This window comes from Centroberyx gerrardi, chromosome 13 (assembly GCF_048128805.1).
Source record: "Centroberyx gerrardi isolate f3 chromosome 13, fCenGer3.hap1.cur.20231027, whole genome shotgun sequence".
Classification (NCBI taxonomy): Eukaryota; Metazoa; Chordata; class Actinopteri; order Beryciformes; family Berycidae; genus Centroberyx; species Centroberyx gerrardi.
In genome coordinates, this window is record NC_136009.1 from 17,259,898 (window position 1) to 17,278,641 (window position 18,744).

An 18,744-nucleotide genomic window follows, 5' to 3' on the forward strand; every position below is an offset into this window, starting at 1 on the left:
CACTTTGCTCTCTGTGTAATTCTCCCTTGCCACAAGCATCTCCAGGCACGCCTGGAACCCCGGTCCCACCAGGGCCAGGCTGGGATTTGAGAGGTGTGGGTTGCAGCTCTGACCTTTACTAAGGCAGGACTGTCTGTTTGCACTGCTCCCATAAGCCCCCTCCCAGTCAGACTGCTAAGCAACCCCATCAGACCAATGAGGACCAGGAGTGCGCATGCTCCTATGGCCTCTGTGACATCTCCGAGCCCATGGGGAGGCGGAGTAATGCAGAGGTTAATTCTGATCATCCAGTATTTATGGGGCACTTCAGAACAAGGGTTGGCATTAACACTCTAAAGGAGACATCCCTCCTGTATATCAATAAAACATAGCCAGGAGCGCAGGAAAAGCCTACCTCTATTCAGGTCGCCCAAGTCCCCAACTAGTCTTATATGGGAGATTGCTGAAAGGACACCGGCGAATCCTGCATTAGATTCTGTTTTTAGATTCAAAGACAAAAGCTTAATAGTTTAGACAAATTCGTATCATCATATTTTGTTTGTAATTGTTGCTGTACAGCAGTTAACAGCAACAGAAGGAATACAGTTCAACCATCCATTGAAGGAAATTTGTCCCAAATCACCATGGTGACATCAGCCTACCAATTGCAATGCAGTAAGGGGCGGCAAGTGTTCGCTCAGAGCTTGTACAAACAGGCCGTATGAACTGAGAGCATCAGATATTTTCTCACATGTTGGCCTAGTCTGTGAGGTGTGGGGAAATGTCAAGAAAATCAATAGATAAGGACCACATCAGACCGAGCTTGTCTGGCCTAGCAACAGAGCATCCCCATGGTGATGTCAATTACCCCTGCTTTACAACAAAAACACCAGGAAGAGCAAAACAGCCTCTGCAATGCTGTAAAACTTTTAATGCAGTCTCCAGGTTACATGGAGGAATTTGTAAGAAACTTTTTTCTAACCAGTCAGGTAGGTAGCACTTTTGCAAGTGAAAGTGAGAATCTTATCGATAGCCCTTTTTGCAGCTTGCTCTGCTTCCTATTCTCCTCATGGATGCCACATTAGTCAGGGAGAGGTATAATGTAACGAGCAGGAAGGTGTGCGTAATTGCATATTAGCAGCAACACACTTGGCTGCACGGGAGGTGACTGCGCTAACGAACAGAGAGGCGTTATTAATCACCAATTAATAAAAGCAGGCAGAAATCACACTCAGTATATGGCACGCATGGTTTCCTTTGTTTCCACTGGCTGGTCCAAGCCTGTTCTCTTATTTATTTCATAAGATTGATCCTGTTCCTGTGCCGTGTTGACTATTGAGTTCTGACTCTGATCCAGCCCCCTAGGAGTCAAATGGGGAGTGTTGGCCATGTTCGTTAACAGATTACATGTGTATGTGCTCTATGAATGAGCCCCAGAAACTGAAGGAACACCATCAGACATACCTAATCAAAGAGGATTACAGGAAACGAAACAAAGAATAAAAACACCATGTTCTGTTTATGCACATGAGAAGAAAAGCACTTAATGGAGTAGTAAATGTGTTGCCACCAGGGTAGAGACAGTGACGGAGACCATGTAATCAACATACACTGGCCAAGTTGCTCTAGGGGCCCGAAACAAGAGGATATGTGTCAAGGATAATTTGCGGCCCTTAGCAAGCAACAAAACAAGGTTTTAGCTTCAAATACTGTTACAGTGTGCCTCCTGGTCCGTTTCATCACGAACAGCCAGCACAATATGTGTTGCCAGGTTGAAGCTAGGTTATTATGGAAATGGGAAAGCTAGATAGGGCGAGAGAGGAAAAGAGAGAGATAGTGGACAGAGAGAGGAGAAAGAAAAAAGAGAGAACAGGGAGGAGGAGAAACTGGAGGAGAGCTAAAGGCCTCTCGCTCGCCCTCCTCTCCAGCTCTGTAACGGCCCACAGTGCCTGCTTCACACAGAGCGGCCAGCTGTACAGCAAATGTGCCTTTCCCTCTCCGCCCCCGAACCCTTCCACCCCTCCAGTGCCCCCCTCTGCCTGGGCCGACCAGGCCACCGGCTCCTCTCTGTGAGAGAAGGCTCCTCCCTGACTTGGCTTCAGGCTCAGTGCTGTCACCAACCCAAAAATCCGTAGAGGTGACCCCAAAACCACTTTCTGGGATGTGCTTGGTTTGTTTGTTTACGATTGTCCTTCTGAGCACTGCCACCTTGGCTGTAGCTGCTTGGAATGGACCAGAGCGAGATGAGAATCGGATTGAAAGCAGATATAACAGAAAAGCAAAAACCCTTCTCACCTTTAAAACCCTCTAAGACAGAGCCCGTGCTTCAAAACATGTCAGGGCTCTGAAAATCCACACAGGGACATTTGAAACAGTGCGATAAATGGGCCAAACGTGCCCCCCATGAGGCTCCAAATGTCATAGTTCACAATGGGGTCAAAGTGAAGCACTGGGGTGGCATGAAGCCGTGCTGATAAAACCAAACAGGCTTTTGTGACAATGAAAGACCTTCAAAGGTACTCTATAAAAACAGATAACTTTCTCACAGCACTGTGATTTTTAATATTTTGTCCTATGTAATTAGAACAGATGATGATGGCAAATAGTTTACACTGACGGAGGGATTTGTTTTTTAATCTCAAACAAAGAAAAATAGAAATAAGGGATTTGATAGCGACTACAACAGCTGAAAGCTGTATAAATCTGTGTGTCTCTGGAGAAAAATCGGACACCCTCAATTCTGTAAGTGTGCCATGCCAAAAAAACTCTAAACTAAAGAGTGGCCAGCTGTCTTCTGGCCTGCTATTAAATTGCTCCTTGGATGGTGGCGATATCATTTTTTTCTCCATAGGAGTATCACACCAGGTCCCCAAACAGAGCGACCAGCTGTACAGCAAATGTGTACTGATCCATCTGGGCCCTAGCAGGCTGCGGCCTCCATCTTAAGACACGTGGGGCCGTTCACAGGCTTGGCTAGGGCTGGTCTGCAACACACCCTTCTGCACCCATGGCCACCGCCCTCCCTTTCATTTACCTCCATTATCATACTAAATGTCGAGTAGCTAGGCACCAGAGCTGTGCTTTCTGTCTGAACCAGGACCGTCATCATCGGAGTGTAATATCCATGCATCAAAATGTGCTGGCAGTCATACAGAAGAGGCAGCCACAAGCCCTTCGGCCCGATGGGAGGAGGAGAGGGAGGAGGCTGAGTGCACTTGGCTTAGGGAGACTATTGTATTACAAAGGCAGCTAAGATGGACTTGTCTGGGTGAGACAGGCTCAGGTTTTGTTGTTCCATACACTTAGCACTATGGTTATGTCACGCCACATCACTATATATAGAGTTATCAGTGTGAACTGACACCATGGAGCGGGGCATGGATGAAAACAACACCCCTATGAATCCAGCGTCTGCTCCATTACCTACGCTAATAACGCTGACAGCTGAGCGGAGATGACCCCAGCCCCCTGTTTCCCCTCTCCTGTGCAGATGGCCATTAAAAGGAGAAAGTGTCCCTTTTTTCAGGGAGAAGGTATTTAGAGCTTTTCCAAATGAGTATTTTTTTCTGTGTTTTTGGCCCAAATTGGCTTTGCAGTGATTACAGCCTGGTTCAAATTTAACCCCATTCTCAATGAGGGAGCAATTGCAATTTCTCAGCATAAAACCATTTAAAGACATGTCAGATGAACATTGGTGTCACAACACGACCAACATGATGCATATGTTTTTTTTTTATATCTTTATACCTACTTCAGTTATAATGTTTCCGATTTTTCCTTTTCTGTTTTTTATTGTTTTTTTTATGTGATCACGTCTTGATTCCATCTATCTTTCAACCCAATTTCCATTTCTACGAATTTCCTTTTCTTTTTATTTTACAGGCCACATGTAAAACAAATGCAACTGACAGAAATCCTTTCGAGGAAATCGATGAAACCCATGATCATGTCGAAAATAAAACAATGGAATATCAGAGAAGTAAGACATCAGACCATAACCCAATCACCTATCCTCCTGTTATCTTAAGCTATCTGAATTCCACTATTATGGGGGAACTGTGTGCCTGTGTGGCTGAAAGACATAAAATAACCAGTAGGGGGGTTTGTTTTCTACCCTCCCAGTGTGCTCCGTGCCTGCCTTTGCGAGAGAAAGGACTAATGCTGGCATGGTACTGTATTAGGCACCCCCAGTAGAATAGTGGGAGAGCAGATCGCAAAGATGAATACAAAATACACACCTACACACTCTCAGCCCGTCTCTCTCCTTTGCACATACACCGCAGCATCAAAATCACAAATCACATGCCTCTGATTGTTTATGCACAAACAGTGTGTCCCTGATAGAATTGCCTACCGGTCCTGATAGAATTGCCCACCGTGTTTAAATTCACCTGCGCCTAGAAGCGTGTCCCAAACAGAGAGGCGGTTTGGTTCCAGATCAATGAGTCTCTCTCCCACTGAAGACAACAGATAATGCAGTGTAATGAAAGAGCCGCCAAACGAGCTGAATAAATGAATGAATAAAGGAAGGTGAGACCGGAATTCAGACGCCTACTTACTGCAGGCAAGAAAACCTGTTTTTCCAATTGTCTATTCTCTACAAATTATTCTGCCTGCATACAAATGACAACCAAAAGTGAAGACATTTTGAAAACGTGGAGGTTAGTGTTACACTAGTATCCTTTGTTTAGGAATCTTTTGAAGGGAAATGAGCAATTTTGAATAATTCTGTGATGAACAATCAATATAATAGTTTCAATAATCAATTTTTTTTTCAATTGATTTGACAAGTCTTTAAGTATAGAGAACAAGAGAATATGCAGCTAAATCTTGTATATCCAAATCTCAGTCATCTGAATTTACCAGCTAACCGAAGGGGCACAATGAACAAAAAATGTAGCAATGTGAAAATATTTTTCAATAATTGTGTCCGATTTTTGTAATTTTTACAATTACAAGCATTGTAAACACAAATAAGACTCACCATGTTTTGGAATGAGTGCAAAAACATATTCAAAATTTTGAATAAACTCTGGACTGGTATTTAAACATATTTCAATAATCTGTATGTTTCCACTACTTCAAACTACCTCCATTCCTGAGTGATTTGAAGTGGAGAGATTTTGCTGCACAAGCATGCACACATACTATATTTAACCATTCACATGCATGCAGAAATGGAGATGGTCAGTTTATAAGATGCATAACACTGAGGATGCAGTTGGCAGTCAAAATATTAAAATAATTCCACCTATTTGGTGATGTGATCCAGATACTTGTGTGCCTGAATGAGACAGGGTCAAATATTTTATTACAAACATCCCTTCACTCTCAAAAATGTATGCACAGATGATGTTTGAAAATTGTAAGATATTTCACATTTTTTGTGAAATTGAGTGAATTTTCCTTCATGATCTGTATATTGTATTGATGACCAGTCACACAAAATCATTGACTGCAACCTTTAAATGGTCAAGCTAAAAGCCAAATTGATTAATATTATGCTACATTATCAAAATATTTTGGGCAATGTCCATAAAATGCATTTACACATATTACACAGGCACTCTCTTATATGAAGAGCATGATTGCAAGACTGCAACGACCACAATGAAATAAAACAAAGAGTCATCTCCTACCCAGCATGTGGTTGGCCACATGAACTTGGATGTCCCATTCACTGTAGAACACCATCTGACATTTGATGCACTGGTATGTCTTCTTCTGTACATAAGACCAAGAGGAATAAGATATTATATAATATAATGATATACATTATTGTCAAATTTTTTTTGTTGAAATTTTTGAATTATTAGCAAGAATGAATAAATCTTTTTTTTTTTTAAATAAAACAATTTTCTAGTACAGATTTAACATGACAATACATAACAATATGACAGACCTCTACTATGCACTATTCAATCTCAGTTAAAACAATGCCATTTACAAGTACCTCTTCGGTTTGTGAGGGGCTGGCTCTGGGCATGGGGGACACCTGGGGGGTCCTGAGCTGCCCGCTGTTGCTGTCCCCAGCCTGTTCCCGATGCACCGTCTGGACATGGTTTTGCAACTCAGCTTCAGACTCAAACTTCACATTGCAGCTGGAGCATCGTGTCTTGGCAGCGGATGATGAGGATGTGGAGGAGGATGAAGATGATGAAGAGGCGGCTTTGCCTTTCCCCTCCCCAGGGCTGAGACTCTCCCCCTGGATCCATGTAGCTGTAGTTGTTGCTGGAGTGGTGGCTCCACCCTGCTGCTGCTGTTGCCTTCCTCCATTTACCGTTGGGCTGGAGCTCTTGGAGCCAGCTGCTGTCACACAGGATGCACAGAGGCCGTACGGCAGTCCGTTGATGTCCAGCTTCACCAGGTCCTGTTTGGAGCGGAAATCCTTCAGGCAGGAGGCACACTTGAAGAATTTTTGGATCTGGTGTTGCTGCTGGTTGTGAGAGATGGCATTGCTGCGGCCGATAGGGTGGTTGGTGGACATAGTGCCTGTCTTTTGCATGTGGAAGGTACCATGGATCTTGAGCTCCAGTGTGGAGGTGACTGTCTGCATGCAGACCACACAGCGGAAACCTGTCAGGGAGTTCCTCAGGTCAGGGTGCATCTGGCAATGCTCCAGAAAGTCGTCTTCGCACTGAAGAGGCATCTTACAAATGCGGCAGCTGCCAGTGTCCAGACTCTTGCTATGGGTGACCTTGTGCTCAGTCAGGGTGAGCAGGGAAGGGAAACGCTCCCCGCAGATGGGACACATGTAGTGTTTGACAGGCCCAAGGTGGGTCTGCATATGTTCCCTCAGCCCAGGCTCAGAGAAGAAGGTGCGGGAGCAGACATTACACTTGTGGTTGCCCTTGATCATTTCCGCTTTCCTTTTCATCAAGGCACTTTCCCCAGGGCGGATATTGTGGTCCCTTAGCTGGTGGTTAGTGAGGAGTGAATCCATGGTGTAAGATGCCCCACAGATGTCACACCCGTACATGGGGTCTGCAGTGTCCACCTCTTCCTCACTTCCATCACGGCTGTTCTGGGATTCTACCACAGATCCTCCTACTGGCCCTGTACCATGGCTGTTTGTCAAGAGGCCTTGTAGCTCAACATCTTCTTTCGCCTGGCCTTCTCCACCTCCTGCAGTAGAGCCATTGGCACCACAGTTCTGGGCCTTGCCCTCAAACACACAGTGCTTCTCCCTCAAATGTTTCTCCAACAGGACAATGGCATGGAAGGCCTTGCTGCAGAAGCGGCAGTTATACTTCTTGCTGTGGGTGGTGATGTGGCACTGCAGCTCCACCTCTGTGCCAAAGGACTCACCGCAGAAAATGCAGCGGTGAGCACGACCCTGGTTTTCCAGATGGCTGTGTTTGACATGCAGCTGCAGGTCTGTCTCATGTCTGAAGTCCCAATTGCAGGAGGTGCAGCGGTACACCTTCTTCTCATTGCTGTGCTTAACAGCCAGGTGGAGCTGGGTGGACACCTTGGAGTCAAACACTTCCTGGCACAACGTGCAACGGAAAAACACAAAGGTATGCATGTCAAGTAGGTGCTTCTGTAGGTCATCCACCGAGGTGAACTGCTTGTCACAGCTCTCACAGATGTAGTAAGTGGAGGTAATGGTGAAGTGGACTGTCACATGCTTAAGCAAGGACTCTTGGTTGGGGAACTCTTTGTTGCACTGTGGGCAGGTGAGTTGAGGCTGCAGGCCATCCAGATGAGTTTTTAGGTGAGTCTGGAAAAGGTCCAGGCTGGTATACTTGGCCCCACATTGGTTACAGATGAACTCACTGGTAGTGCGAGAGGCTGAACTGCTTTGCTTCAGCAAGGTAGTTTGTTCCACAGATATTGGAGAAGAGGGGCTGAGGGTGCGTAGGGATTTCTTTCCATTGTTGATGTAGTTCAGTGCCAGAGGAATGTTCTTATGATTCTCCTTGATGTGCTTGTTGAGCTTCAGAACACTGTTGAATATAGGGGAATTGGTGCAGTAGGAACAGGAGTATACCTCTACAATAGGCTCCTTGGGAGTTACAGCCAGGGGAGAGTCAAAGCGCAGGCTTCCCCCATCACAGTGAGTCTGACGGACATGCTCCTCCAAGGTGGCCTCTGTCAAGAACCCCATGAAGCATTGGGGGCAGAAAAAGGCATTGCTCTCCTTGGCCACAGGGCTGGGAAAGCCATGGGAGCAGCGGATGTGTTCCTGGAGGGCGTTGAGGTCACTCAACACCTCAGGGCAGAAGTTACATTGAAGCAGGGCATCAGGCAAGCTGGCTAGCAGGGCAGCATGGTCCTCTGCATTGTGGACCTGCTTCAGGTGTTCATTTAGATTGAATAAAGAGGGCAGAACCTCCAAACAAAACTGGCAAGTATGAGCCTGCTCTGGTTTGTCTAGATGCATGGTGCGCAGGTGAATCTGAAGTACAGCCAAGCTGGAGAACACCTGCTTGTTGCAGTAGATGCAACTGTAGGAGATCTTAGGCTGTTTGGAGGAACGTCCTCCCATGTCAGATGTGTGCTGGGCAGCCCTCTTCCTCCTCCCCCTTGTCTTGGGCACAGGTGGGGCTGTCTCCACCATGGTGGAGCTGTCGACAGAGAGGTTGGAGTCAGGAGTGGTGCTAGAGACGGAGGTGTAGCCCACTGTCAGCAGGGAGGGGCTGTTGCTATGGTTACTAGATTCAGGGAGCTGGTGGATGTCCATGTGAGCATAGAGGTCCTCAACAGACAGGAAGTGCTCAGAGCAGATAGCGCAAGTGTGGCCCTTCCTGTCGCGGCTATGGGCCTGGTCGATGTGGGTCAGCAGGGTGCCCTCATCGCTGAAGGGCTCATGGCAGTAGATGCACTGCAGGGTGGCGCCCAGGCCCCCATCCTCCGACGGAGAGCACTCAGGATGGCACTCAGCGATGTGCCTCTGGAGCTCTTCTGGGACATCAAAGCCCTCCTCACATCGGCTGCATTTGCGGGTTTCTTTCAACTTCCATTCATCAGCTCTAGAAAGGCCTGAGCTGCTGCCATCTTTGCCCCTTTCGTGTACTTGCATGTGGCCGTGGAGTGAGCTGGAGGAGAGGAAGCCTCGGCGGCACACAGGGCACTTGTGGGGTTTGTTGGAGGCGTGGGTTTTCATGTGGATCTTGAGGTGGTCACTGCGGGAGAAGGCAGAGTCACACTCTCCACAGTGGTACTTCTTGTCACCGGTGTGTAGCTTCACGTGTCTATCTCGGCTGCGCTTGTGCTTGAACAGGCGACTGCAGAAGGTACAGCTAAAAGGGAGTTTATCACCGTGGCTCTGCTCGTGACGCTTGAGGAAGCTTAGGCGACTGAAGGACTTGTCACAGAACTGGCACGGATATGGCAGGCCAGGGCCCCCTTCCTCCTCGCCAAAATCATAGTCCTCGCAGTGTCCTGGAGAAGTCTGATCCTTACTGGAGGGAGATGACGCAGGCCAAGAACACGAAGGGTCATCCTCAATATCAGCACCGTCTGCAGAAAAAGTCAGAAGAGGGAGAAAGAAAGACAGAGAGAGAGAGAAGGTGGGAGAGTGTGAAAGTGGATGAGAAAAGAGTGGATCAAGGGCAAGTCAGAGGGGGAAAGATAGATAGAGAGAGAGAGAGAGAGAGAGAGAGAGAGAGAGAGAGAGAGAGAGAGAGAGAGAGAGAGAGAGAGAGAGAGAGAGAGAGAGAGGTGTTTTGTCAGACTGTATTAGCAACTCATTTGTCTTCACTCTGTTGAATAGAAAAGGTGGGCCACTGTGGTATTAATCGTCATGGTAATTATAAGGTAGTGGTGTATGAATTTAGATTTCTTTGCAACTTAGACCTTTTTTCTTCACCAGAAACAATACCTCTCCTTAGGTGTTATCTAAAAAGTTACATTTAAATATGCAATTTAAAGTGTAATTAGGGAAAAGGAAAAATGGAAATACTTTTACTACAATTAACCTTGTATGTGGCCATGTAATGGCTTAGCCCACTGTGACTCAAAACGCAATCTCTTTGACATTTAAAGCCAACACAAGACAATGGGTGTGCTTTAAGATGTAAGCCCGGCATGAGGTAAATTAGAACATTTCTATTATTCTTGAACAATTACCAGAATATTTTTTGAAAAACAAGAGGCCTTAAAATGACCTTAAGAAAAGGGAAAAGAAGCAGGGAAAAGCAGTTCACAAGGCTAAAAGGGAAGATTAAATGTGCAATTTAAACCTCAGCTATGCATAGCCTTTAGGATCCCTCCACTGCAAAATAGATGATTTCCATGAAACATGCGCCTTTCAGCACATCAGTCAATAGATATCAGATTATAGAATATGCATTATTATCATATTTGTCAGCGTGGTCTGAGCTAAGCCGTGAGGCAGCCGATACTGGATGGATGAATGTGCCATGTGCTGATGCAGGGGGGCAAGGAGGGGACAGGGAAACGGATAGGGGAAGAGAACAGAGCAGTTAACTACCTCACTCAAGGACAAGCAGGTGCAGAGAATGAACACGGAACATCAGACGACTGACAATACACCCCCATTCCTATTACAATTACTTTAATGTGTCCCTATTCAAATCACTTCTTTGCCGACATTCCATTCCACTGGTGTACTGTACAGTGATATGAATGGAAAACACAGAACACCACTTTCCACAAGTTCAAAAGGTTACAGACCACTTCTTCCCGCTGCCGAATTCTAAGTGCTGTGAACTTCCTTACCTAAATAAAACAACGTAATCCCAACCCCTTCAGAAAAAAATTGTGTCAAAAGGCCAAAACTTGGAATGGGAAAAACAAGAGGAAACTGCAAAGATTTATGGGAGGGACGAAGGAAAAGCATGAAGCTCTTTCCAGGATCCAACCTCTGCGTTCTCCTTCAGCTGACAAATCCAAGTCTCTCTCTCTCCCTCTTTCTGTTGTTTTTGCTGGGAGATCTGCCCTTTGTCAGGATAACATGCCCTCTCCGAGCACTTACCCCCATCAGGGCCTATCTTCAGGAAACAGATGGGGTCGGAGGCCATTCCCCTGCCCCTCCAAACTGCTGAAAGCGGCACATTGAGAGCCCACCTCCACACCGTGGCCCTCCCGGAAACCTCCCACCCCTGGCAAGGCGCCCACTCTGCACACACATCTCACTCAAGGAGCAAACCTTGCCTGATTTACTTGCTTTATCTATCTCATGCATGTCTCAATGTTCTCTCTCTCTCTCTCTCTCTCCCTCCCTCCCTCCCTCCCTCCCTGGTTGGAGGGAGGATGGGTGACTCAATGGTATGCCCTCCTCCACAGAGGGGGCGGATCTGCCCTCTCTCACACAGCCTCCCAGGGTATGGTAGAAGAAGACAGTGCAAGAAGAATGACCCCAGCCAATGCCTTACAGTCAAACATATTGGCTTGGAGACAATAGTATAAAACAAACAAACAAATGGGCCTGTATACAAGGCTAAATGAAATTCTACTGTCTTAAATGAGGATGCCTTTGCCTTGAGACATTACTAAGCTGTCAAAACAACCTCATTCCATTTTTTTTGTTTATTTGATGTATATTATTTATTTAGTGCCTTTACTCCAATAAGCCAGATACATAAATTCACATCTGTGGGGGGTATGTGGAAGTCACAAAGCCTATAGTAAGAGTGTATACGGACCACAGCTTGAGTTCAGCTGACAGAAGCTTAATTGAATTAACATGCTTAAACACATACATCTAAATGGTTTAAATATATGGTAAAATAGCTGTGTTGATATTGGGTTTGTGAAATATTCCAGAAGCTGCTCTATGTAAATAATTCATGCACTCTTCAGTGTCCTCTGAATCACATTTTTAAACAGGTGGCTACTAACTCTTCCTAGTATTACTGTGATGGCTATGAATACTGAAAAATAATCTAAGTGTATCCCATCTGGTTTGGGGCTTTCAGAGAGTTGGAATTGAGGTACAATTTTGGGTCCCCTACTGTCCCATATATTGAGACTTACTGCAGTTTCTCCCACACACACATGCTCAGTAACATACACATACATGCACACAAGAAAGCATGCATGCATGCATTACACACACACTCACAGTCACGAACATATATGTGCACACACAGACACATATGTACACATAGAGTACACAGATACAAACACATGGCCAAGACAAGTGTGTGAACAACTGCAGATGAAAGCGCTAGCTTCCTCAAGAGACCTCAAGAGGAAAGAGAGAGACTTGTTTTTTTCCTCCTTCACCCAGACAAGAAATGCCCAGGCCTCAGCAGCCTGAGTAAATAAAAGAACGGGCCTTACTTCCCTGTCTCTCGGGCCGGGGGCCTGTGCACGCCAGCACTCTCTGTGCTGCTGCCAAAGGGGATGCTGGGGCCTGAAAAACTACACCCTGCAGCTGAAGGGCTGTCTTTGTTGGTCTGCCAAGGCCTTCCTGAGCATCCTCCAGCCAACAGCCTGTCACGTCCTGGGAGGAAGACCTCCATCTTAAGGCCTGTCCCTCTCTGGGAGTTCTCTCCCTACCACCCCCCCCCCCCCCCCCCCCCCTCCTCTCTTTTAAATGTCTCCTATATGGAACAAAACAACTCATTTGCAGTGCTCATATAGGGGACAGCTTGAAATGTGTCATAGTCATACTTACTAGTAAGATATTGCTTTAGCCCTCAGCTACTGTACATAAAAGACTTTTTTTTAATTAAAGAAATAAGCTTATGATTTTCAGTTTAGGGATTCAAAAATATGTAAGGCTAATGGAGAGTTACAACAGCCCTATGCAACGCCAGTCATATTTTTTTTATTATGAAACTAACCTCTAAAAATTCCCCCTTCACATGCAAGTCTCTGATTCCTCCAAGCCAGTCTGAACTACTCTTTGTGTGCCACTTCCTCTATGTTCATTTATAGCACCCTCTCCCAGAGCAAACATTCCTGTTCAAATAAAACCCTTAATGTTGGGACCAGGTAGGATTGCTGTTTCTGTAAACAAAGGCATCGCTTTCAAGGACCTTGAAGTATGTTTGGATTTATGCAATTAATGTCTTTGAGAATTGTTAAGACATATACTGTATATATATAAATATATATATATCTATATATATATAAAATTACTTTGTTCTCTCTCTCTCTCTCTCTCTCTCTCTCTTGTTTTTTTTTTTAAGAGAACAAAGTCATTTTCCTGATAACTTCTTTTCTTTTTGGACTAAAATATGGTGGCAAATGTTGTCTTTTTTTTTTTTTAAATGCTCTTTTTTTATGTTCAAAAATATGCATAATTTAAAAAAGAATCATTATAATCAATGGCTACTTGCAGACATAAACTACCTTGTTATGGCCTTCATACACATCTGCACACGGGATTTGGAGGAAAGGCAACATATGATTTTTGGATTCCTAATACACTGAACACGTTCACACACATTAGTGGCTGGTTTGTTCAGCAGCAGAAAAGTCAACTGAGCAGACACACACAACTACTGTGAAATACACATTCAATTCCTGTAAAAATTCCCTTTCAGTAGAGAGTCGATGGCTAAGGTGTGCAACAAAAGTAGTTTGACAATGATACATTGAGAGAAAATCCAATGCCCTTTATGTGTAAGTGTCAAACGTTAAAGAGGCAGGAAAATAAGGAATCATTAACCATTACATTAAATGTAATATTAAAACTAAGATATTTGGTTTGAAATTTGGTAGAGAAAATAAGAAATCCTTAAAATGGAAAGTACAAATACATTAAAACTTTATTTACTTACAGTGCCTGAGCAAAATTACTCTGTTACTCTCAACCCACACTTGAGTCTTGCCGTATATTTTTTTAAATGTCTCCTTAAAACAATATGCTGTAAATACAGCTCTCTTCACACACACAAAAATATATTTCAAAATAAAAGTGGCACTAGCAATATAAATGCAGGTTTTACAAAATAAAAGTTGACTAAGACCAAGTGTTTACTGCAAAAAAGCTGTTGTATGTTTTCAGCTAGATGGGTGAAACTTTGAATTGAAGTAATGCTGACCATCTCTGGCCTGACCAAAAGAGGTGACTCACTTATTTTTCCATCAGAGAATATGACATCTGTCAGTAGCCTTTGCCCCAAGCCCACTGTTAAACATCATGCTTAATTCCAGTAGACAGGCTTATGTGATTGTTTTGTTTTTATCCAGTCATACACCCTGTTAAAACCTTACAGGGACCGTGGTTTGGGAATAACTCACTACTGGCACCCGGGCCTTCGTGTCTGAGGTCCTGGAAGCTGTTCAAGGTGGCTTATCTCTGCCTGACAGCAATAGAGAACATCTCTCCCATTTAGGAAGCCAAACTGTTATCCAGGTCCAGGACCTTATCTTATCAGGAGAGTGTTTTTGCTATCACTCATCTGCCACTTCTACAGCGAGCTAGACTTTGTTCAAAAGCCATTCTAGTAAAGCAAAGGATGGCTGTGCTTTCAGCCGCCAAACCCTATCTTCCTGTGTGTTGTACCACAGATCTGTACATAGAGGTTGTCATAAGAGATGTGTTTGTGTGAGTGTATTTGTGGCACATTGGGGATTGGGGATTCATTGAATAAACAAAAAGCTGACAACTTGTCTGATGTAACACCATGACCCCACTTCATATTCAGAGAGGGGATTTTTTTTTACAGTTACTGGGAAAAGTAGTGAGCCTTTCCCTTGGGACAATGCATGTGTCATCTCGAAGCTTTTCCTGTTCAGATGCCCAAATAGCAATGTGTGTCTGAACAACACAATATCATGTACGGCGCTGTACGTGACACAACCACTTAAGATCTAATAGAAGGTGGCTACAGAGACTTTACATTATCCTATCTCCCTGACTGAGAGAAGGGGTTCCAATTTTGCGGGGCTAATTCCAGTTCTTCTTAGATGACTGAATCACTCAGTTGACTCAGGACCCCACACAGAGCTACTGGAAGTGGCCCAGTGTTGGGCTTTACACACAGTAGTCCCGCTACATCCCTGTTTTTACGACATCAAATCCAGTCAAAACGGACTACTGAACGTTCCCAGTAGCTCTCAACGACAGTGCCGGGTGCCCAGACATGGCTTTTTGCACCAGTCTTTCACATGCAACTGATACTTCGCACACACAAACATAAACAAATACACCAGCACAAGCAGGAGGGATATTAGGATGTCCCTTAGGATACATATTAGGAGGAGGATCATATATATCATGTGTGCGTGTGTGTCTGTGTATACTCAGCCTCTTTCTCTGTCTTTTCCTCTTTCTCTCTTAGCAAACACAATATGTTTTTTACACATCACTGAGAAATGTCAGGTCCCACTCACCCCCTGCTACAGATCAATCAAGTCCGCTATGCTACAGGATGAGAAGGAGGGGTTGGGTGAGACGACTGGAGGAACAGTGAAGGAGGATGCTATCTGTTACTGGACAAAGGTAGAGTGGATGAAAAAAGGATTCACTTCCCAGGGTTTCACCAGTGCCGTAGCGCTGTGTTGCTTCGACGTATAACATCACATACACACACCTTATCGCAACACAATACAACACACATTCACACAGACAACAATGCACACATTGAGATGCTCACACACCAAAAATGCAGTCAATGGGGATCTTTTCACACAGGGCCTGACACGCAGAGCTGGAACATCAAGCGCTGTCCTGCGTCTGTGGTCTGGGTGTCCATTATTCTGGCCCTCATGGCTCTGTCTCTCAACCGTGGGGAAGCGGCAAACTGTCAACTACTTTGTCCACATTACCCACGTCCCCCAGCTCAGACAGGAGCACTTGGTCACTGTCCCAGAAATCACAGCGCCCCAGTGGCGTCCCAGGAAAGTTAGACAAATGGAGGGCCAGAGAAGGAAAAGTAGGGCGGCCAGTCATCCTTTACTAGGCTTTTTCTTTCCATGATAGTGAGACAGAATGAAGAAAGGAATTCCATTACTTATCACAGGGCCGTGCCCCGTTTACACTGACGTCTGTCTGCAGACGTGGACAAACTGAAATCAGTGATAACTTTGCTTTACGTATAAAGAATAATTACAAGCCTCTAAAAACAAGGAGCATGTCTGCGTTCTGTGCAGGATCCGCCTCATTGTGTTCCTTGTGAAAATTAGCATCACATAACAATCCATAACCACAGTGCTTGAACCCTGAAAGAGTGCCAGAGATGACATACTGCTGGCATAATACTGTGTTGTTGTTTCTCTTCCATAACCAACTGGCTATCTACTATTACAAGACTCTGAGGTCAACAACACACACCCAAAGCACAGTAAACACTTCAGTGCATCACATTGAGTGTGGAGCTGAACATGGGCGCTGAATAAGGGTGAACAGGGGACCTCGAATATGCCGTAATTTATCAATTTTACTATTAGATAAATATTTGCTAAAATAATGTTTCCGTTGTGTTGATTTAAACAACTACAGATAAAACGCCATGTATACAATTTGCAGTGAAATTATCATATATCATCATGTCCAAAATATCCGCAAATTCTAACACACCCTGTGTTATGTCAAAAATGGTTTAGCCCAGCCCGCTGTCTGTCGTGTCTTTTCCATGGGAGAAACGACTCTGTCACATCAGGAATAGAAAATCATAGAGCAGCAAGAAAGGGCTGAAAATAAACAAAATTGCCAGGAGTGTTATCACTATATTGTGCGATCATGCTACCTCCAAAATCTATGTCTGGTTTTCAGAAGGAAAGAAAGGAAAGATAGGAAAAGAAAAGCAAGACAGTTAATTACACAATTTTTCACAGAGAAAGGTGAATTTACAGTTCATGTTCAGGTTACTTTTCAGAGACTATACAGTTACAGCTAATATTGACATTCTGTTGTTTCAGTTGAATTTTAGCGGTATAAAGGGCTTCATTCTCACAGCCAAACTGTCCCAGCAGATTCACCCCTCCACCTGATGATCAAGCTTCAACAGCAACAGAGGGAGGTGAGCTTAGTGTGATGTGAGTTTATTTCTAATGCTAGAAGCGTTGAAAAAAAACAACAACAAAAAAACAAGATTTTCCTCAGAGATGAAATAAGTCTCTAATTGGTTGCCTACATCATATTAACCACTATTGATTTACTTCTGCTAGATAAACGCTTGTTGTTCTGCTCATGCATTATCTCAGCATCTGATACTTTTTATATAGGCTAATTATACACTTACATTAACATAATAAATGTCAACAAAACTAATATGTTGTTTTGTATTCTCTCTTAAAAATATCTGTTTAATTTATTTTGATAAAAGAATAAAAAAAGATAAAGTTAAAACTTTGATTGGGATATTGCATAGGCTGGTTTCTCTCTAAAGAGCAGATAATATGCTCTTGATTGGTATTTCAGTCATTTTAATCTGGCATTTTATAGTGTGTGTGTGTGTGTGTGTGTGTGTGCACAAGTGTATTACTGTAAATGTGTTCTTCACCCTGTGGCTTGTGGTAGCTGATTTCTTCTAGACAAAGGTTTTGCCAACCTATTTTCCATAATATTGATAAGAGAAATCATATCCAGTGCTGTGAGAAAATATTAGCCTCCTCTCTCCTGATTTTTTTTAGTTTTGTAATTTTGTTTTCACATATTTTGATCAGATATTAAGGCAGAGAATCACACTGGACTCAAAATACTTTTCATGGCACTGTATGGCCTTATCTCTGTGACACTGGATATAGTGTTTTAACATCATGTATAAATGTGTTTTAATTGCACAGACATTATCACTATGGTAAAACTCATTTTAATTAAGTGGAATTGTTTCATTGTACAGTATACTATATCTGTTCCTAGTTTACAAACAGGCAGCATCTCTTAAGCTTTGGCAGCAGTAAGTCGTAGCTGTGGTGGAAAGCAAGATGGTCACAAGGTCACAAGGTAGAGTCGTGTGTGTTGGGTGTAGGTGGTGCAGTGTGCGTGGGTGTGGGCGGCAGCGGGGGCGGGGGTGGGACAGTGGGGGGCGGGGCGGGGGGTGTCCACGGCGACATGTTGTCACGGGGCCCGGAATTCCAAGCGGCCCCGCTGGAGCCGAGAGGCCGGTGGTGTGGAGAGGAAGGACAGTTGACCGTTGCAGGTAGACTAGGGCACAAACAGGAAGGAGGCTGTTCCCCAGGTCTTGGCGAGACCCGCAGCCACAGTGGGCCTCCCAGGGGGAGAGAGGAGGATGACAATCTGTCCCCCAGCATGCCCCTTCACCGCCTGCCTCACTGCACTGGCTCTAAGGGAGTGCTGGGCCAGGCGGGACCGGGCTGGGATGGGCTGGGCTTCAATAGGCAGGGGAGAATGTGTGTGTGTGTGTGTGCTGCTCCCTCAACACTGCGGCAGACCAGGCGCAGGACCCAGTGGACAGTCCGCCAGCCAGTCAGCCAGTCAGCCACTGTGAGAGATGCTGCAGCGCTGTGTTGTGCTGTGCTGTGCTGTTGCTCTACCAATATTTTCTCACTCTCTTTGCCGGGCGAGAGTTTACTTGGTTGCTGTTTTATTTCCCCCTCTCTTAGTTACTCACGGAAATTTGATTTATGTGATCAACTTGAAAAAGAAAAAATTGTGTGCCATAGAAATATGCTGAGTTACTGTATGGTTGCTTCATTAAAATAGGGTTTGCTCTGCAAGTTTCAAGAGGCACTATCCATTACTTAAAACCAAGCACAGCACTCACTGAATGCAGGGAAGAAAGTCTAATTCTTTTTAATCAAACTACCTTATAGTGACCCATAAAACTTGGGCAAGACTTCAACAGAAAATTATTCCACTTTTTAAGGATAACATCAGACACTTGGATCTACCATTCAGCATACAGGGACAATAAAAAGGGCAGTAAATCTGCCAAA

General features: G+C 44.5%; 1 protein-coding gene across 2 annotated transcripts in view; it reads right to left on the reverse strand.

The window, feature by feature from the left end:
* The window catches only part of LOC139925580 (zinc finger protein 521-like), a 93,478-nt gene that overhangs the window by 41,812 nt on the left and 32,922 nt on the right, over nt 1-18,744 (reverse strand). For both annotated transcript variants that reach the window (XM_071917016.2, XM_078287933.1), the window contains exons 4-5: nt 5,933-9,444; nt 5,619-5,703 (exon numbers count right to left, since the gene is read on the reverse strand). In XM_071917016.2, the coding sequence (XP_071773117.1) occupies nt 5,619-5,703; nt 5,933-9,088 (3,241 nt within the window). In that variant the 5' untranslated portion in view covers nt 9,089-9,444. The remainder of the gene's footprint in view (nt 1-5,618; nt 5,704-5,932; nt 9,445-18,744) is intronic.